Raw genomic sequence first — 21,844 nt, forward strand, 5'->3', positions numbered from 1 at the left:
GGTTGAATAGCAAACGAATGGCAAAGCCCAGCTGAGTAGAAATAGGCCTTAAAAAAAGCTATTAGGAAGGAAGAGGGGATTTCTAAAGTGAATTATTTGGGGGAAGAGTTTATGTGACTGTTCGAGATGGAGAAAAAGTCTGTCTCCAAGAAGTTAACTGGTGTTGTTGAGCTAAGGATAAAGCTGTGTTGTGAGTATCGATGCCCAAATGAGGTGGTTATTGATTGGTTGAGATAGTGGCAAGTTATGCAGCAAGTGGTTTTAATTGCATCACAAAGACTTTTGTGTATTCTGAGAGAAAGTGGTAGGAAAATCTGAGACATTTATGATGGAGTAAGCAGCCCTTGTATCCACTAAGAAGATGATTGAATATCCATTAATAGAGATTATGATTTATCTCTCAGTGTTTAGGGATGTTCATGGATGTAAAGGGGTTGGTCCCTCAGAGGTATATCGTTGGGAAAAAGATCTAGTCCCTTGTTTCTTCTTTTGCTTTAAGGCTAGACTGTTCCTGGTTTAGTAATTATTTTCTTTAAAATATTTTCAAATATCTTTGTAAACACAGGGTTTCCGAAAGGAATTAGGACCATGTATATTAGATCCCTTTCTTTGTAATTGTCTAAGTTGATGAATCATGAGCTTATGTTCTGTTGATTCAGATTTTTCAAGCATGGCATCCTCTTGATGTTGAGCCAGAGCACGAATCCAGAGAGGGGGTTTATATGCTAGTTATGTTATGCTTTTATATGGTCTGTCTATTAGAGACTTGAGTCCATTAACAAAACTAGTGACTAAATTGTATGGTCACTTGGGGAGAGACCTGAAAAATCATTCCAAATATTGTTAATCTATGTTTAAATTTGGAGACAAATTTGTCTCATTGTTGTCTGCATTCTTGTATTTGTGACCAATCAAATTTAGAAGTAAAAGCTAAGGGGAAAGAAATGAGATGGTTGTCATCAATTTTCTTGGCTTTGTGAAAAGAAGTCGTGCTATATTGATTCATCAGAATGTCCTTATTTGTGGTGACCCATCTAGCCCCTTCAAACCAAAGGGCAGTGTCTCCACAAGGAGATGACCAATTGGTAAAGGTCAGGGGGCCTTGGTGAGCAGGCTCTAGGGAATTCTGAAGTGAGTGGAAAATTCATCTTGATTTGTCCAGGGATCCAGAAATTTTTTTAACAATGGCTTGAATATCAGAGCAAGACCAGAGTTTGAAAATTGCAGTCTCAGTTGGTTAATCTTGGGGCCCTTGGGCTCCTCAGAGCCCCCAATGAGAGAGAGGAAGCCTAAAACTCAAGTGACTATAGGGAGTTGAGGGACAGACTGGAAAGGGAGAGGTCTGAAAAGGGTGGAGGAGGTTGGAGAGTTGAAAGACAGAATAAAAGATTCAAAGGAGCTAAAGGTTAGGTCACAAGTGGTTATAAAAGGGAGGAGTAGAAAAGGGGGTACGATGGAAGGAGAGCAGTCTTAGAAGGCTTTGGGTAAGGAAGATGGTCTTTGAAGGAAGTAATGGCTTCTGAAAAGATTTTGTGGGAGATGTTTTTGTCTTCATACTAGACAAAATAAGCAGAACATTGCTTGGATGAGATCTTGGATATGGTGCCCCTAGCAAGTGAACCAGTTTGGAGAGAACTCAAGATCCCCAAAGAGGGTGTTTGAGTTCTATGTTATCTTTAGCAAAATTTTGCTATTTTGGGAGAAATTAGGTGGAATTAAAAGTGGAAATATGGAGTATGTACTCTGTATGAGAGGAGTCTGGGGGATATCAGTGAGTTTGAGGGTTTCTCATGGTAATGAAGTAGGCACCTGTCAGAGCTAAAGGCCTTGGTCTTAAATCCAAGGTGTGATTTCCAGAGAGAGACTCAGGGACATTAATCCCCCTCAGAAAGCCATTGGCATGGATGGACCTTGAGCACATTATGCTAAGCGAGTTAGGCCAGACAGGGAAAGACAGGTACTGTATGATATCACCTATATGTGGAATCTGACAAAATCAAACCTGTTAAAAAAAAAAAACCCAAACAGTAAAATGGTGGTTACTAGGGGATGGGGAGTGAGGGAATAAGATTGATGATGTTTAAGGGTACAAACTTGTAACAAGTACTAAAATAGGCACCGAGATTTAATGTACAGTTTATTGAACATAGGCAGTAATATCATACTGTAAGTATGGAATGTGATAAACATCATTACAATGACAACCATATTACAATATATAAATGTATCAAAGTAGCACAATGTACACCTGAAATTTATACCATGTTACATGTCAAATTTATCCAATAAAAAAAAAGAAAGCCATTGAGACTTTAATCAAAGGTGTGATTTCCCATGAAAGAGTCAGGGTCATTAACTCCAATCAGAAACACAGACCTGGAAGACAGAGAAAGTACAGTATGAAAGTAAGGGGAACATAAGGTCAAGTCCTTACTGTGCTAAAACAGGCAAACGTCTGGAACAAGGGATGAGGAGTTGTGACTCATCACCACAGATCTTGAGACCCCAGTCAGGAAGGGACCCAAAGGATCTTCAAGGCCAGCATTGTTAACTGAGTGAAAACAGTGGAGTCTAAGGGTGCAGACACTACTCCATCCGAGTCACGTCACCATATTGTCAAGGTAAAAAAAAAAGAAGAAAGTCCAGGTATTAGTAAGGAAAGTCTTTATTAAGGACTATTGCAATAAAGAGATGCACAAAATCTAAGGCAGAAACATCTCAGAGAAGGGGTGAGTAAGCAAAGCTATTGTATGTAGAGACCATAGGATAGGTGGTTGTGGAAAGAGGAAAGGCATGCTAAAAGCTGCTCGAGTAGTTCTTGAACCTTTAAAAATTGTTTCAAACGTTGTACAAACAGTAAAATCTAGGCAGGAAATATTTGTTTTTAGGCACATGAGACAAATGTCTGGGCCCAAGGTGGAGCAAACAAATTACAGTTTGGGAAATTCACATAAAATTTAAGGCCTAGCTGTCTTAGTCAAACCAGCCTACACTTATATCAAGCACAGTGTTTGATCAGCCTCGTCTAGAAGGACTTTGAGGGAGATGCTTGGTTGCAAGGTGAAGCCAGCTTTGGGGACAACCTGGCAGGAAGTGCTTGTTCAGGGAGCTTCCATCTTAGGGGAAGACTAGAGGGATGTGCATGAATGGAGGTTGCAGGCATTCTAGGGTGGAATCCAGCAGGAAGTAAATTGGTGTTGGGAGTGTCCAGCTTAGGAGATGACTCTGCCATAGGTGCATGGATAGCAGGTGCAGGCAAGGTAGGAGTTGCATGGATAGAGGTAGGTTCCAGCCTATGGAAGGCATGGCAGAGGGTGCATGGGTGCAGAATGCAACCAGCCTAAGGGAGGGACCTGAGGAGCTGCATGGATGTAGGATTCAACTAGCCTGGATGGGACTTGACAGGAGATGAGGGATTGGGGGAAGTATATGGCTAGAGGATCAGCCTGTGGGAGTTGCATATGTGGAGGGTACAGCTGGCCTTATGTAACTTCCAATAGGAAGTACATGACTGGAGGAAGCATCTGGCTTAGGACAGCAGACATCATTAGGACCATGGGTGGGGAAATCATTCTGCCTAAAGGAGGAGTTGATAGGAGGTACACAAATAGAGGGTGCAGCCAGTCTAAACATGGTTATGACAAGAAGTTCATGTGTGGAGAGAGTTCACAGCCTGTGGTGCATGAATAGAGAGTGCAGCCAGACTAGTGGAGGGTAGAGTAGGAGGTATATGAGTAGAGAGAGCATCCAGTCTAGGTGAGGATATCTCAGGAAGTGTGTTGGTGGAGTGTGCAGCCAGCCTAGGACAAGATCTGGCAGGAGGTACCTGGGTGGAGGGAGCATCCAGCATGGGGGAGGACACAGTGGGTGGTGCATGAATGGAGGGTGCTGCCATCATAGTTAAGCATATGGTAGAGGTGTATTGGTGAAGAGTGCAGCCCATCCAGGGGAACACCTGGCAGAAGGTGCATGGGCATAGGGTGCTAGCAGCTTAGGAAAAGACCTGGCAAGAAGTGCATGGGTATAGAGATCATCCAGCATTGGGAAGGACTTGGCAGGAGGTGAATCAGTAGAGTGTGCAGCCAGATTAGGTTAGGACCCAGCAGGAAGTACATGGGAGGAGGGCACAAACAACCTATTGGTAGGATATGGAAGAAGGTGTATAGTTGATGTAGCCAGCCTAAGATATGTTCAGACAGGAGAACTTGGATGGAGAGAGCATTCAGGTTTGTAGAGGTCACAGTGGTAGAGACATTCAATTCAAGGAGGGAGCATCCTGCCTCAGAGAAGACTGAACAGGAGGTACATGGGTGTAGAGTGCAGCCAGACTAGGGGAGGATGCTATGGTCTGAATGTTTGTGCACCTCAAAATTCATGTGTTGAAATCCTAATGCTCGATGTGATGGTATTAGTTGGTGGGGCCTTTGGGAGGTGTTTAAGCCATGAGGGTGGAGCCCTCATCAATGGAATTAGTGCCTTATAAAAGAGGCTCCAGAGGGATCTCTTGCCCTTCCGCCATGTGATCATACAATGAGAAGTCTGCAAGCAACCCAGAAGAGGGCCCTCACCTGACCATGCCTGTGCCATGATATTGAACTTCCAGCCTCCAGAACTGTGAGCAGTAAATTTTTGTTGTTTATGAGATAGTCTGTGCTATTTTGTTATAGCAGCCCAAATGGACTAAGACAGAGGACTTGGCAGGAAATGCATGGATGGAGGATTTAGCTGTGGGGTGAGGGGGTATGATAGTAGCTATATAGGTGAAGAAAGCATGCAATCTAGGGATAGACTCTGCAGGACGCGCATAGATAGAGGCAGCAGCCAGCCTAATGTATGTGCTGACAGGAAGTAAATGGATGGGGAAAGTATTCAGCCTAAAGGAGATTCAGCTAGAATGCATAAATTGATGGCACTGTCAGCCTAAGGGAATTCCAACAAGAAGTACATAGGTGAAGGGTACATCCATCCTAGGTGAGGCCTCGCAGTAGGTATATATATATGTATATACAGGGTGTAGGCAGCCTAGAGGACATGGCGGGATCTGCATGAGTGGAAGGAGTATCCAGTCTAGAAGAGTACTCTGTTGAAAAAAGAAATAAATAAAGTTACATCTGTGGCTCAAAAAAAAGGGGTGGTTAACCTCTTGTGGTAAATATTTTATAATATATACATGTATCAGATCATCACATTGTAGACCTTAAACTTACACAATGTTATATGTCAATTATATCTCAGTAAAGCTGGGGGGGGGATAAATAAATAAATAAAAGAGTATTCTTATTCTGCAGGAGGTTCAGGTCAGAGTACAAACTTAAAAGAGAAGGACACGTTAGGTGGGGCACTGGTGCATGATGCAGCCAGCCTTGTGGAGGACTTGGCAAGGTGTTTGTAGGTGCAGGGTTAAGCTAGCCTAGTGGACAATTAGGCAGGAAGTACGTAGTTGTAGGGTTCTTCAAGCCTAGGGGAGAACATTGATGAACAGTGGGGGCAGCCATTTACGAAGACAATCTGGCAGGAAGGGCATGGATGAAGGGAGAATCCAGGCTAGGGGAGGATTAGAGAGGAGGTGCATTAGTGGAGGGAACCATCAGCTTAGAGGAGGACATGGCAGAATGTACATGGATGAAGCAGGCATCAGATCTAGGGGAGGATTTGAGAGGAGATGCATTTGTGGAAGGTGCAGCCAGCCTAGAGGAAGACCAGGAAGAAGTGAACAGTAGATGGATCATCAAACATAGTGAAGGATATGGCAGGCAGAGCATGGGTGTAGAATGCATCCAGCAGGAGATGCCTGGATGAAGTTTCTGCCAGCATAGGGGAAATTATGCCAGAAGGTGCATGGGGTTGAAGGTGTAGCCAGGCTATGTTAAGACTGGGTAGGATATGCATCATTGGTGGTTGTGGCCAGCCTGTGTCAGAAACCAGCAGGAGGTACATGAGATAAGTGAATATTTAGACTGGGTGAGATCTTGGCAACAGGTGCCAGGGAAGAGGGAACGTTCATCCTATGGCAGGATCAGTAGGTGGTTTCTGGGTGGAGGGAGCATCCAGCCAAGTGGTAGACCAGAAAGTAGCTCATGGGTGGAGGGAGCAACCAGCCTGGTAGAGAACCTGGTAGCAGGTACAGTAGTGGAGGTTACATCTAGCTTAGGGAAAGCCACAGAAGTGTATGAGTGAATCATATAGCTAGCCTAGGGGAGAACGTGGAGGGAGGTGAATAGATGGAGAAAGGATCCAGGCTAGATGAGTATTCTGATGAAGGTGCATGGTCCGAGGGTGCAGCCAGAATAGGTAGGACATGGCCAGTGATGCATGAGTTCTGAATGGAGATGATGTGTGAAAGATCTGGAAGGGGGTAATATTTGAAGGATCTGAAAGGAGGTGATATGTGAAGGCAGCCTAGGGGATGACTAGGTAGAAAGTGCATGGATGTAAGGAACTTTATGCCTAGGGAAAGACTAGTGTAGCATTCATGCTTGGTGGGGCTGGGGGAAAGCCATCCAAAGGAGATTCCAGCAGTAAGTGTGTAAGTAGAGAGTATCCAGTCTAGGGGAGGATTTGGAAGTGAGTTCATTAAAGGAGGTTACAACCAGCTTAAATGAGGACATGGTAAGACATGCATGGGCAGAGAAGGCTCAAGCCTGGGATAAGAATCAGAAGGAAGTGCATTATTGTACAGTGCAGCTAGCTTAGGTCAGCATATTGTAATACTGCCTGTGTGCAAGGTATAGCCAGCCTAGGGGAGGATCGTCAAGAAGTGAATGGTGGATAAATCATCTAATATATGGAATGATATTGCTGTAGAATGCAGCCAGCTTAGGGGGCACCAGAAAGAGATGCGTGGATGAGGTTTCGGCCAGCACAGGGAAACTTATGACAGGAAGTGCATGGGTGGAAGGTGTAGCCAGGCCACCGTAGGACCAGGTGGGATGTGTGTAGTTGGAGAGTGCAACCAGCCTGGGTAAAAATTCACCAGGATATGCATGGGAAGAGGAAGCATCCAGACTAAGTGAGATCTCGGCAAGAGGTGCAAGGGAGGATGGAACATACAGCCTATGGTAGGACCGAGTGGGCAGATAATGGGTGGAAGGAGCATGCAGCCAAAGGGCAGACCAGAAGTTTATGAGTGGAGGATGCAGCCAGCTTGGGATAAGACATGTCAGAGTATGCAGATGTGTATACTGTAGCCACCCTAGGGGAGGTATTGGAAGATGATCCATGGGTGGAGAGTACAGCCATCCAAGGGGCCGACATATGTATATGGAAGTGCATGGGAAGAGGGAACACTCAGCAGAAAGGAGGAAATTGCAAAGCTGCATGGGTTGAGAAAACATCCAGCCTATAGTAGGATCAGGTGGGCTGTTGAGGGAGATTCTCTTGAGGGAGAATCCAGCCAAGTGGAGGAAATGGCAACAGTTAGAGTATACGAAGGTGAAGCCAGCTTAGGGGGAAGACCTGCAGGAAGTGCATGAGTGAAACATGCAGTGAGCCTATGTGAGAACCATCAAGAAGTGCATGAGTGCATGTGGGGCAATCATCAGTAGGTGCATGTATGGAAAGTTCAGGAAGCCTAGGGAAGACTAGGAAGGAGATGCATGGGAGGAGGGAGCATCAGTCTAAGGGTGGACATGGTGGACATGGAAATGGAAGGCTTGAGGGAATATTCCAGTTTCTAAAGAACCAACAGCATGTGAATCAGAGGAGGGAGCAGAAGGTTCATGGGAAGAGGTAATATTCAGCCTAAGGTAGGATTGGTCGGAAGTACACGTGTATAGGAAGCAGCCATTCCATGCGAGGATCCAGCAGATACTACATGCATGGAAGATAGAGCAAGATTATTGGAGGAATCAAAAGGATTTGCAAACATGGAGGGTGCAGCCAGAGGAATTGGCTGAAAGTGCATGACTGGAGGAATCTTCAGGAGGTATATAGATGCAGGGTGCAGCAAGAATAAGATAGGATTCAGTGGAAGGTGAAAAGGTGGAGGGTACACTCAACTTATGGAGAGGAATTGTCAAGTGGTACATGGTGGGAGGGTGCAGCCAGTCAAGGGGAAGAATAGGCAGGAGGTGCATGGCTGGAAGGCACATATAGCCCAGGAAAGGACATGGGAGGAAGTGCACAGCTGGAGCAAGCACCCATCCTAGGGAGGTCTTGGCAGAAGTTGCAAGGGTGGAGTGTGCAGTGAGTATAGAGGCGTATCTGGCTGTAAGGTCATGGGTTGTGGGAGCAGCCAGCCTAAGGGAGAACCCAGCAGGAAATGCCTGAGTCGAGGTATTAGCCAGGTTTGGCGAGAACAGTGCAGAAGGTAAATAGGTGAAAGGAGCATCTAGGCTAGGGGTGACGTTAAATGAAATGTATGAGTGGAGGACACAGACAGCCTTGAGAAGGAGTCATCAGGAAGTGGGTCCAGGGCGCATCTACCCTAGGGTTGGACACAGTCAGAGGTGCATGGGTGCAGCCAACCTAGGAAGGACCTAGCAGAAAGTACATGTATGGAATACAGCCAGTCTAGGGGAGGACCTAGCAGGAACTACATGTTTAGAGGGTTCAACCAGCCTGGAGAAAAACTAGGCAGGAGGAGCTTGGGTGGAAGAAGCAGACAGCAGAGGGGAGGACATTATAAGAAATGCATGAGTGGAGAAAGCCTCCAGTCTAGGATAAGACTCACTCACCCTAGATAAGGGTTTAGCAGGAGGATCATGGGTGGACGGTGCCAGCAGACTAGCGGAGGGCACAGCAGAAGGTGTAGGGTTTTAGCGACTTTCTAACCTATGGGGCAAATAGGAAGAGATACATGAATGGACAAGGGTAAACCCATCGTAAGGTAGAAACTGATAGGAGGTGTACAGGTGGAGGGAACATCCAACTGAGAGGATATGGCAGGATGTGTAAGGTTAAGGATACATGGCAGGTGTTGTGTGGTGCAGGGTGGGGCCAGCTTAGGTGTCAGCCCATCAGGAAGTGCAGGGGGGAGGGAAAATCAAGCCTGGACAAGGACCTGGTAGGAGGTGCATGAAAAGAGGGAGCATTTAGGTTAAGGGAGGACTTGATAGAAAGTGCATTAGTGGATGGTTATGCTAGCGTAAGGGGGATCATGGCAAGTGGTTCATAGTTGGAGAGTGCAGTCAGCCTAGGGTTGGAAATAGCATGAGGTGCATAGGTAGAGAGAGCATGCATTCAAAGAGGACTCGGCAGGAGGTGCATGAGGGATAGAGCATCCTCCTAGAGGATAAACTGACAAGATGTACAGGCAAAGAAGTTTCATCCAGCCTGAGGGAGAAGTAAGGAGGAGCATCAGTGCAGAAAGCAGCCATTGTAAGGGAGGACCCACCAGGAAGTGCATGAGTGTTGGGTGCAGGTAGCCTAGAAGAAGATTGTGAAGGAGACGCAAAGGTGGAAGTTTCAGCCAGTCTGGAAGAGGAATGGGCTGGAAGTGCATGGATGGAGGCAGCATTCTGCCTAGGGAAGGACTGAGCAGGAGGTGCATGGATAGAGGGTGCAGTCAACCGAGGGCCATACTTGTTAGGTGATGCATGGGTGGAGGTTGCATCCACCTACCCTGGCTAGGACTCAGCAAGAGAAGCATGGGAGACTGAGTATCCACTTAGAGGACAACTCAGCTGGAAGTGCATGGCAAGGTGCAGCCAGCGTAAGGGAGGACCCCGTCCTAAGCTGATCATGGTGGGACAGCCAGGCTAAGGAGAATCACACAGGTACTCCATGAGTTAAGAGTGCAGCAAGGCCTGAAGAGGATAAGTACAGAGGATGAGGGTGCTTCTAGCCAAGAGCAGGACATTGAATGAAGTGCAGGGTGGAGTCTGCATCTATCTTAGAGGAGAACGTGGCAAGAAGTGCAAGTGTGGAAGGTGCAGCCAGCCTAAGGGAGGGCATGGCAGGAGGTTCATGAGTGTCGGGTGGGTCAGCCCAGGGAATAATCTACCAGGAAGGTCAAGAGTGGAGATAGTATCCCACCTAAGGCAGAATTCAGCAGGAGGTGCATGGATGGAGAAGGAAACCAGCCTTGAGGAGTCACCAGTGGGCACATGGGTAAACATCAATGGTTGTAGCAAGGGTACCTATTAATAAAAGTGACAATATAGTATTTAATAAACATATTTAAACAAACAAAAATCCTTAACACTTACAGAAACGTAGGATATTTGTTGTTAATTTTAAGGAGAATAATCGAGGGCATGTAAATTGAGAAACAAAATGTACAGTGTCATTTGGCGAGATATGGAATCTCTGCTATTTGAACAAATTACTGTATAAGGTGAAAAGCAAACTTTTACAACTCTTATTAAGAGCAGGGCAATACTCCAAGGAAACTTTGTCATTCCACAAGAGGAAACCAAATTCTAGGTTTGCATCACTATAATATTTGATTCTAAAGGAACCACAAGCTATTTGTTATAATTTTATGAATAAACCCATCAAAACTGAGCCAGATATGGCAAAATTTTAATACAGATTTGTGTTCCTTTTCAGGTTATCTTGTCTTAAACCTTCTGCAAGTTGCAAAACCTTATTACTGTGGAAAAGATGGTCAGAATAATGGTTCAGTTTGGCTAAAATAAATTTATATTTTCATAATGTTATTGTATAACTAGAAGTAATGCCATTTTGTTTGATCAGTAAACCTGTGTAAGTTAAGGAAAAACATACCCAAATAGAAAAAAGTATGTTTGTATCATACTTGACACTGATAAATCAGGGAAGATACAGTTGTTTTTATTAAATGTTGATGATTAAAGCAATCTTTTTCACCAAATATTTAAATTACGTGAATTTACATTCTTAAAATGGATCTACGTTCGTTTCTGGCAGAATATATATATATTTTAAATTGAGTATTTAAAGGGTCAGAGATTCAATTTCCTTATTTTCAGAGAATTTTAGGAATATTCAATTTATGTTAGCAATTATTTATCTAGATATGCCAGTCAGAACAGAGCCCCTTTAATTTCAGAGATTTTATAATCTAATATATTAATATCATCCAGCGGTAGGAAAACATTACACACTCACCCAATCAGAGGCAAAGGCATTTTTGAATTACAGACATATAGACATAGAGGCACAGAGAAATAGAGCTTATAGCTTCAATTCTACAATTTCAGCCATGGGTCAAGTATAAACACAGAAATAGTAAACCTCCCTAGTATAGATATCAAATAGCTATTCTTCTCCCAGAGGGAATAAAATTCTTCATCGATTTGAGGTAAAAAAATAGACAAAAAGATTGACAAACCAGATTCTGTGTTGTCTCTTACTCAACAGGGCCTAGATCTCTACAAAACATCAATCTATTCAGAGATCTCCAAATGGTCACGCCATAAATACAGATTCTCATGATATGACCAAGCAATTGCACTTTTAGGTATATACACAAGAGAATTGGAGCCATATGTTAACACAAAAACTTGTACACAAATGTTCATAGCAGCATTATTTATAATAGGCAAAAAGTGGAAACAACTCAAATGTCTATCAGCTGATGAATGGATAAACAAAATATGATATATGCATAGAAAGGACTAATTTTCAGCCGTAAAAAGAAATGAAGTACTGATACTTGCAATAATGTGGATGAACCTTGAAAACATGCTAAGTGAAAGAAGCCAGATAGAAAATGCCTCATGTTGTATGAGTCTATTTATATAAAATGTCTAGAATAGGCAAACCCATAGAGACAGAAAGTAGATTGTTTGCTAGCGGCTGGTGTGGAGGGAGGAATAAGAAGTGACTGCTTAATGGATATGGAGTTTTTTTCATGGATGATGAAAGTATTCTGGAATTTGAAGTCATAGTTTCACAACATCGTGAATATATTAAAAAATACTGAGTTGTATACTTAAGAATGGCTAAAATGGTGAATTTTATGTTATGTAGACTTTACCTTTATAAAAAATAAAATGAAAACAAAACCAAATACAAAATTCCCAACCGTGGCTATCAATAGTAGGGAATAACTTATTGGCTATAAATGAACCAAAAATAAAAGAGAAACTCTAAACTAGTACAAAGGAAAACAAAAATTATAAAAAGAGTCAACAATGTGCTATTGGTACATTGGATTCACATTGGAGAGCCAAGAAAAGACATGTTTGGGCTTGAAATGTACATGTGGTGCACTTCTCTGTCATTGAAGTTTACCTGGCTCTGGTGGGTGAATCAATTGGACATATGGGTGTGTCTTCCAAAACAAATAAAGATAATTATCAAAAAAATGTAAAATCATGACAGTAATACAGATATGAACACATATTAAAACATTGTATTTATCACATAATGAAATTGGCAGATATTATAACTAATTTACAAGAGAATCCAAAGAACAGAAACAGGAATCCAAAGAACAGAAACAGGAATATTAATCAGGAATAGTAAGATGAATATATAAATGGAGGGAGACGATTAAGCCTCTGCTGGAGGGTGTGCACACCAGTCAGTGACCTACAGCTTACAAAGGGATGTAAAAGAGCTGAAAGACCATCCAAGGCTAGAATCAGATAACCTGGAGCGGTGTCCTATAGACAGGGCAATGTTTCCATCGAAACATACATTTTTTTTTTTTTTTTACTAGACTGTTAAAGTCAAAGTAGGAAATTAGAGTTCAGTGAAAAAGAGGGTCCAGTCAAGAGGGAGACCAGGTTTCTATCACAGACATTTCTAGGCCAGCCCTGATCAGAGCCCAGTGGACACCAATGATATCACAAAGTCTGCGTGGTCACAGAGGCAGCTCCCTGACCAATGAGGGGCTGGAGCCCAGGGATATAGTGGACAGGAGTAAACGCTGGTATCCAGAAAGGCCCAGACTAGCAGACAATCCAGCCAGGCCGATCAGGGCAAAACCCAGCAGACATCATGCCTGGGAAGAGAAGTCGCCAGCTCTCGCTTAGGCATAAGAGGGAGGCCCAATCCCGCTCTACGAGAGCTGAGCTGCAGTTCCCCGTTAGCCGCGTGGACCGCTTCCTGCGACAGGGTCCCTATGGCCAGCGCCTGAGCTCGTCCACACCTGTTTTCCTCGCTGGAGTTCTCGAATACCTGACGGCCAACATTCTGGAGCAGGCGAGCAAGGAGGCCCACAGCAGCCGCAAGATCCGCATCACCCCAGAACACGTGCAGAGGGCCGTAGACAACAACCTGAACCTCAGCCACCTCTTTGAGAATGACAACTACAGTCAGGATGAGCAGATGCCACAACCCAGTAGGAAGTGATGCCTGGGTCCCAGAGCCCGGCGAGACCTCCTCAACAGCTTCATCTCATCCCCCAAACTGCCCAGATGAGGGGGGCTTGGTCTGCCGTCAGCACATACTAATAAAGCGTTTATTGCTGTGCTCTGACTCCTCTCCGTTTCTGTCATTTTGAGTTAGAGGTATCTGTGAGACATCCAGGATGAGACGTCTTATGGAGGGTTGGAGGGGGAGAGGGTGTGGGCAGTGTGGGATGGTGGGCAGTGTGGGATGCTGGAATCGGTGATTTCTGGGAGCAGTTTCTCATGGTGACAGTGTGGGGAGTGGCTGTGGTGGGAGTAGCTGGCTGAGGTTGTGGGGAGAGAAGACTTCCTCACTGGCTCTGAGCAAGTCAAGGACCGTGAGGCCAGGAGGTTTGGCAGGGGGTGGGGGCGTGCACTCCAGGCATTTTGGATTCCCAGAATGACGGCGGTAACTGCGGAGGGCCTGAGGATCATGACTGAGTGCCAAAGGCTTTATTCACGATAGGGAACGTCGAAAAGTCAGGAGAGGATGGCAATGGGGCTGGGTGGAGAGGGCGGCATAGCAGTTGACATGAACTTAATGGGACAGGGGCTTTACATGAAGATTGAGGAGTGATGGGGAAACCATAAAGAACTATACATGAAAGGAATTACCATCAGGTTGATTTCATTTATTTATAGCCTGCCTCATTCCAAAAAATGGAATCGAGACAGGAATTATTAGCTAGTGCTGTGATAACTCTGTGGAGTATATCCTTCTGTCCTCTTGTGAACACTGGTGAATTAAATAGTAATATTGTATGAAAGCTACTCTCTGGCCTAAGACATGCAATATGTCGTTGGCTGGGAGCTGCTCCCAGGGGCATTCACTTCCTTGGACTTCTAGCCTTCCCCAGGCCAACTGAGAGGAAGGCTTCCCGTTGAGAGTTGCAGGTGCTTGAAAGTAGAGTGAAGCTGGCACGTACTGAAATGAAGGGTTATTTGCAGACACTGACAACATCTGCTGTGGTGAGACAGGAAGTGAGAGAAAGCATGGTTTGAAGAGAATGCTGGAAGTTAAAAAATGATACTAGTGGGAATGGGCAAAGAAACCAACTAGGGTACATGTGATTGATTGCCATATTGCCATGTGGGCTTGAGAACTGGGTGAAGGCTGGCGTCCAGGGATTTATCATGGTATCACTCCTCCCATGGCCACAACAGTGGGTCACATATAGAAGCTGTGAGCGCACTCAGGTGTTTGACTTGTGGTATTTTCCATAGTGACCGCCTGAACCTATGAGCGCATCTCACTAAGAGTTTGAACTGCAAAAACATTTGGTTGCATCTTTTCAGATGAAGTACTCTCAAGCTGGGTCTTTTCCCTATACGTATTTAGACTGTTGATTTTGTGAATCTCAGTATAGAAATTCACATTTACATCATTCCATTGCTTTCAAGGTTTCCAGTCTTTAGGTATTAGTAAGTTCTGTAAAGTAATCAGGCCAAATCTCCTCCAGCACTGGATTCATGCGCCCCACCCAGTGCTAGTAGCGGGTATTATACGAAAATAGGATGATCCCTGCCCTCAAAAGCTCAGAGACTTGCAGGGGGAGAGAAACCCGTCAAGAGATAAGCAGGGCACAGTGGATTGAGTGCTGTGACAGAGGTACATAGATGCTTAATTAATATTTGCTGAATGACTGAACGAAATGTGATGCAGTGTACTAACTATTCCTCTTGTCATGATAAGCTTAGCTTCTAGGTTGTTGTCTAGGTTCTTGATAAAATGTTGCAAAAAGCATGTTGTTAGATGAAGTTAGCAACTATGGATGTAAAGTGGTTCAAGGAAAGGTGGAGTTATTTGCCTTTATACAGTGAGAAGGTTATCTTAACTCTTGCGTGTGCAAACGGGCCAAAACAGAAGAAAACACTGTGAACCATGGTTTCCAAATTTGTTTTCATGGGAGGGGAGGATGACACATATGAGTCATTTTCGTTTCTGTTAACTAATTATCTCATAATTATTGAGGCAGAGAGGTCACATTGACTCTTCTATGGCTATTAAATTTAACAGAGAAGCATCATTTAGGCGTCAAGGAATCTAGATCAGTCGTGATGAAATGTTTCTGATCTGGGAATGATAAATAAGTCATTTCACCTTGCTCCTCCCCCAAAATAAAAGTCTTTAGTGGTTGATTTTAGCTATTTTACAATTATTTCTTTAGCTGTGCAACAATGTTTTAACATTCACTTGCATATAAAACTAGAGGCAAATATAGAAAAATTCTAGCTCTTCTCAAAGTTCAGAATATTTTATTTACCATCATCCTTTCATTCTTAACAAGATTTCTATTTTATTTTGAAAAAATAGTTACTTATTCACTCAATCCATATTATTCAGCACTGATTATATTCATGAGTGTGGTAGAGACAAAGCATATTAGATGAAGAAAGGAAGGTGTCTGCCATCAAAAAGTTCAGAGTCTTGCAGGGGAAGAGAGACCTGTAAGCAGGCAAGAACAGTGGTTTAAGTGCCATCATACACCAGGAATGAAGAGACGATCTCTGCCTAGAGAAGTTAGTGGAGACTTGAAGAGGACATCACATTTTACTTGGTCTTAGGGGATGGGGAAAACATTTTGTAGATATCAGGGAGAAAGAAGGTGGCTTGGGAGTTAGGAAAGGAAGGGGGAAGTGCAAGTAGGAAGGATATTCCAGGCAAAGGGAAAAGCAGATATATAATCAGAGATCATGACAGGCCATGGAATATTCTGGGAGTAGATAAGCAGGGGCAGAAGCATAGGTTTCTGCGGGGAGGAGGCGATAGGGAGAAGAGGTTAGAGAGGTGGGATGAGGAGAGATGATGAAGAGCCCTATGGGATGTGCTAAGAGCTTTGTACTCTACTTTGCAGGGCAGCGGGAACTGAACAGTAAGGGAACACTGTTGTGGCCACCTTGAAGGTACAGGATGGATCCCACCCAAAACTTGGTTAGGATGTTGAGATCAATGATCATACACCCACACACACCAAGAGGTGAAAAGATGTATCACTCACATAATGAGGCTTTCTGGGCAGAGCAGGGTAGCTCCCAGGTAAGTCCTAAAATGGCTTGAGAGAGCAGGGAAAGAACACTGGCTTGGAGTTCCTGTGGCGGTTAGGGAGTGGGGCCGGGTGAAGATGCCCATGCATGGGAAGGGGCTTGTGTGATTTGAATCCCCAACTAGCACCAAAGAAGGGAGCACCCAGGTTTTCTTATAAGCTTCACCCGTTATGGGGCAGAAGGAGAACAGGGTGGGGTGAAGCTCAAAAGCTGTCAGTATTCAAACATCAAAAAATGGAGATAGTACACTAGCATGATCAGATTTTGAAAATAAAAAAAGAAAACAGGAGCAGTGAGAAGGTAACCTGGAAAAGGATGAGACTAGACCAGAGAAACCTGCAGGAGGCTGGGGCAAACACCCAGGCAAAAGGAAAGAAGAACCTGAACTATGACAGTGAAAATGAGGATGGTTCAAGGAATGTTTCTGAGGAAGAATCGAGATTTGGTACCCACTGAACATGGTAGTGAGTGAGAGAGGCTAGGCAAGGATGACTTTGCAAGCTGGTTGTGTAACTGGAGAAACAGTGAAAACTAAGGTAGGATATATAGGAGGAGGGACAGGTGGTGAGAAGGAGACTATGAGTTATTTCGCTCTCCTGTGTTTTGAAATGTGGCGGCCTAGGGCCACCTCATCCTTTGAGAAGTGCACCACAGTACTTCCAGACTGACTTTTTCTAGGTCAACTTAAGTATAGGTGGTCACACATCATAATGCTAAAAATTAAAGTCCCTCTGTGACGCCCAGTTGAGTGTGATTTCCTTTTCATTTTCTAAGGAACTTTTATTGTTTCTTTCCTTATTACAAAAGTAATACAAGTTTCATGTAAACAATTATAAAATATAGACAAGTGTGAACAGGAAAATATAAATGACCCATAGTCCGTCCACGTGGAAATGATAACTAATATCACATTAGTGTATTATCTTCCAGAGAGTGCCATTGGAGCTCACATATGAGAAAAGCTTTGTCTAAAAAAGTGAGAAGAAGCTTTAAAGAGGAAGTCATGCTTTATTTGAGTCTTTGGGGATTTTCAGGACATTTACCGGCCATACATGGCGAGAAGGTGGGCTGAGAGTAGAGGTATAGGAGAATAAAGAAGGATACGAATTTTAAAGTTGAAGTCATACAGTTCATTATGTTTTATAACCTAATATTGTAACTTAATATGTTATGAGCACACTTTTTAAGTGAAATTTTTGGAGTGAAATATATACATAGGAAGTATATCATATTATGTCTTACCTTCAGGAAAGACCAAACTGGATATTTTTGAAGCTACTTTCTGAGACTGCTGTTTTGGAAATGTGAGCCAGCCTGCCACAACAGTCTGGTATCGCCAGCTCAAGTGTCACTTTCCGAGCATTGGGCTCACTGGCTTCCCTGCTGACTTAGGGCCCAGGGCTCAACTAGTGTGATTGCCTGAAGAGTTGTTTTCCCTCATGTTTGAAAACTCTGATGTTTTGATATATACTTCAGTTTTTCAGTTGTAATTAAAGATCCTTATAGACTTAAAAACGTAGAATTCCCTAGGACTCAGAAAGTTAACTGCAAGTTTTCCTTTTTAAACAATTTGAATACGTTGTGTAGAGAAGTCAACTGCCAGACTATGAGGCCCCGGGGATGTGCGCTCTTATAGGTCAGGAAAAAGGATCCTGTGATGGAAAAAACTTCTGTTGATAAGAAAACTTCTGCTTTATAGTCTTTTGCTATCTTTATTGGAAGATTTTATTGATAGTTACGTGTGATTAATTTCCTGTTCAGTGATTTTGACATTTTGTTTGTATTATGGGTGAAGTATACCAGAGAGTCTGTATTTCCCACTCTGGAATTAAAGCAAGGAAATTTTTAGATGTGACACTACCCACTCCTCTTTCTCCCGCTTTCTGTGTCAGACCCGATCAAATGTCTGGAGAAGTCGAGTTTTTAGGAAGTGCTGTTTTCAAACTCAGTGATGACTCCTCTTGTTAAAAGCAGATTGTCAAGCTTCCTGTTTTGCTTGCCACTGAGAGTTGTGAGAGTACTTTTTTCTGTAATGCAGTAAATGGTTGGCCATTTCTTACTGCCTAAAGAATTAAACTCCATTTCAACCTCTCCATAAGTCAGATTCTCCAGTATGACTCATTTTATGAGAATCACTTTTGGAAACTGCATGATGAAGTGTTTTTCAGTCCACTGGCTTGTTTACCATAGAAGTGATTTAATGCACTAAATCCCTAGGGTGGTTTCAATTGCAGTAGAGGGAATACTCTAGATTCCACACGAAGTATTGAAAGCCTGGGATTCTCGTGGTTCCATAATTACGTAGTGTGCATCAGTTATCTATTGCTACAATAATGCTATCTAATAAACTGCCTAACCTTAGTAACTTAAAAATCACAACCAGAGTTCCACTTCCAGCATGAAAGTAAAACATGCGCTGTAGACCAACTTCCCAAAAAATTAGTGAGAATGATTTTTAAAACAACCATTTAAAGTCTCTGGAAATGATCCCAAGGGCATACAGCAAATGAAGAAATGTTTATTCAAGAAAATCTGTTAAAACTTAGAGATAGCAGCAAGAGTCTGTGGTATTTGAACTGATACCCACTCCATCCTTCTCCCCTCCTAGCTCAGTGAAATGGAAACTCCACTCAGGAGTGGAGCAACAGAGAACACAGGGCTCCTTCTCCCTCCAGCTCCTAGTCCAAGGGCGATTTGTAGGGGAGGGGCAGGACATCAGCATTTCTCATCCTGCCCCTAGCTACTTGTTGCTAAGGCTAAGTTCTGGGTGAGTGTGGCTGAGAGATGAGGACTTGCTTCTTCCTCCCAAACTTCACTCATGGGATGGAGACTTGACCTTGGGTGCGGCATCACGGAGTATACTGGGACCTGATCACCCTTACATAGATTGTAATCCGTGTGTGATCCACACTGAGAGAGGCAAGGTGAGAAGAGCTGAGGCTGCTCTCCCCTCCATAAAGATCCTACAGCAGGGGTGTCACTCAGAGAAAAATGCCCCATTGTCTCCACCTCCAGCTCCAGAGCCATGGCTCAGAGATTTGCCCTGGAGGAGAAACAGGCCATAAAACAGAGGATGCTGAATCTCTTACCAAAGGAACTGACTCCATTTGCAACAGAGCATGGAGAAGTTCAAACCTAAGGGCCCTCTCAAAAACAGTGGAATTTGTGATGAAAGGCAATTGGGAAGAGATTGGTAGATTAATTGGATATGTGGACAAAACTGTAGGCTGGGTAGTTTTCTGGAGAGAAACCGAGAAAGAAACACCTGGGAGGAGCCCTCCTGGAGACAGAATAAGTCTTAAACATTGACCTAAGCAACTAACCCTTCAAGAGAGCCTGGATTTTTTCTTTTTCTTTTTCTTTCTTTCTTTTTTTTTTTTTTGAGGAAGATTGGCCCTGAGGTAACATCTGTTGCCAATCTTCCTCCTTTTTTCCTTTTTTCTCCCCAAAGCCCCAGTAGATAGTTGTATGTCATAGTTGTACATCCTTCTAGTTGCTCTATGTGGGATGCTGCCTCAGCATGGCTCGATGAGCAGTGCATAGGTCCACGCCCAGGAAGCGAACCAGCAAACCCTGGGCCGCTGAAGCAGAGCACACAAACTTAACCACTACACCACAGGGCTGGCCCAAGAGCCTGGATTTGATTGGATCAGTCTGTGGAACAATTTGTGCTTCAGGGCATTGTTAAAAACAGTAGAGAAATCAGCTGGTAGTTAGTGGAGCTTAACAGTTGGAAGTGGTCAGAGAAAGAGACAAAGAGTTCTGACCAAACTAATGTCATCCCAGGGTGACTGGGGTCATACCAAAGTCTGCACCCCATGAGGAACAACATCAAAGGCTTCACAATGTGAGGGGAGGCTATAGACTTCACTAAAATGATCCAGCCAGTCACTAAACAATTAAACAGAAATAATAATAGCACTTGGTGGGGCCAGCCCCATGGCGTAGCAGTTAAGTGTGCGCGCTCTGCTGCTGGCGGCCCGGGTTTGGATTTGGGCTCACGCTGACGTACCGCTTGTCAGGCCATACTGTGGTGTCATCTCACATAAAGTGGAGGAAGATCAGCATGGATGTTAGCTCAGGGCCAGTCTTCCTCAGCAAAAAGAGGAGGATTTGACATGAATGTTAGCTCAGGACTGATCTTCCTCACCAAAAATAAATAAATAAATAAATAGGCACTTGGTGGTGGAACCAGTACTCAGAGTTGCTACAATATATTATCTAAAATTTCCAGTTTCCCACAGAAATTGTGAGACATGCAAAGATACAGGAAAGTATGACCCACACACCAGAACAAAAGCAGACAACAAAGCTTGTTGTCAGAGCATCCAGATGTGGGATTTAACAGACAAACTTCAAAGTCACCATTATAGATCTGTTCAAAGGACTAAAGGAAACCATGATTAAAGAAGTAAAGGAAGATGTGATGACAATGCTGCATCAAATAGAGAATACCGATAAAAATAGAAGTCACAAAAAGGAACCAAATGGAAATTCTGGAGTTGAAAATTACAGTAACTGCAATGAAAAATTCACTAGAGGGCTGACTTAGTCGATTTGAACTGGCAGAAGAAAGAATAGTGAACTTGATGATAGGACAATTGAGATTTCCCAGTTTGAGGAGCCGAAAGAAAAAAGAATGAAGAAGAATGAAAGGAAATTTTTCAGACTGAAAGCAAGCGACCCCAGGCAGTAATTCAAATCCATGCAAAAAACAACACAACAACAACCCACAGGGGTACTGGTAAAGGAAACTGTAATTTGAAAAGTGTAAATGCATATTTATTTTCCTTTCTTCTCCTAACTGATTTAAAAAATAATTGTGTAATATATTATGCATATAAGATATAAGATGTAATATATTTTCCAGTAACAGCACAAAGGGGGTGGGTGGAAGCAAAGCTGTGCTGGATTAAGAAGATGACTCCAGAAGATAACTAGAATCCACAGAAACAAATGAGGAGAATCATAAATGACAAATAAGGAGGTTAATGTAGCAAAATCTATAAATATACGTTTGCTCTTCTCTCAGCTTCTTTAAAGACATAAAGACATGTAATTATATAAAGTAATAATTATGTCAATGTATTGTTGAGTTTGTAGAATCTATATATTTAATACATATAACAATAATACCACAAAAAGGGAATGAGTTGACCTTGCGGATCATGGCTGGGCTCACCTATCTAAGGCCTTAGAAGGGGCAACTAGACTGACTTGGCTCAGCTCCACTTGGTCCCTCATCCTCCAGCAGGCTGGCTTATACTCGACATGACAGAAGTAGGTGTTTCAAGTAAGAGTGAAAGACCACAGTCTCTTGAGGACCAGGCCCATTCCGGGCCCACCATCACTTCCCCATTTTATTTCCCCAAGTAAGGGGTAAGGCCAACCCAGATTTAAGAGTTGGGGATATAGGTACCATGTCTTGGTTGTAAGAGCTGCAAAGTCACATTTTTTTTTTAAATGTGTATACATGGAGTGGATACAGAGAATGGGATAATTGTGGCCATTTCTGCAAACAATGTACCACACAGTGT

The 21,844-nt window shown here is 43.4% G+C and overlaps 1 protein-coding gene and 1 long non-coding RNA gene across 3 annotated transcripts in view; both read left to right on the top strand.

The window, feature by feature from the left end:
- Positions 1 to 10,567, top strand: part of LOC131400853 (uncharacterized) — a 38,784-nt gene extending 28,217 nt beyond the window's left edge. For both annotated transcript variants that reach the window (XR_009217473.1, XR_009217474.1), the window contains exon 3: positions 10,492 to 10,567. This is a non-coding gene — a long non-coding RNA (uncharacterized LOC131400853). The remainder of the gene's footprint in view (positions 1 to 10,491) is intronic.
- A 2,303-nt stretch (positions 10,568 to 12,870) lies between these two features.
- Positions 12,871 to 13,343, top strand: LOC131400481 (histone H2A-Bbd type 1-like). The gene has a single exon (XM_058535208.1). It carries the CDS (start codon positions 12,871 to 12,873, stop codon positions 13,222 to 13,224), a length of 354 nt encoding a protein of 117 aa, XP_058391191.1. The 3' UTR covers positions 13,225 to 13,343.
- The last annotated feature ends 8,501 nt before the right edge of the window (positions 13,344 to 21,844 follow it).

This window comes from Diceros bicornis, chromosome X (assembly GCF_020826845.1).
Source record: "Diceros bicornis minor isolate mBicDic1 chromosome X, mDicBic1.mat.cur, whole genome shotgun sequence".
Taxonomy (NCBI): Eukaryota; Metazoa; Chordata; class Mammalia; order Perissodactyla; family Rhinocerotidae; genus Diceros; species Diceros bicornis.

Excerpts from the sequence above, each read along its gene's own strand:
- LOC131400481 (XM_058535208.1), top strand. The coding sequence starts at position 12,871 with ATGCCTGGGAAGAGAAGTCGCCAGCTCTCGCTTAGGCATAAGAGGGAG.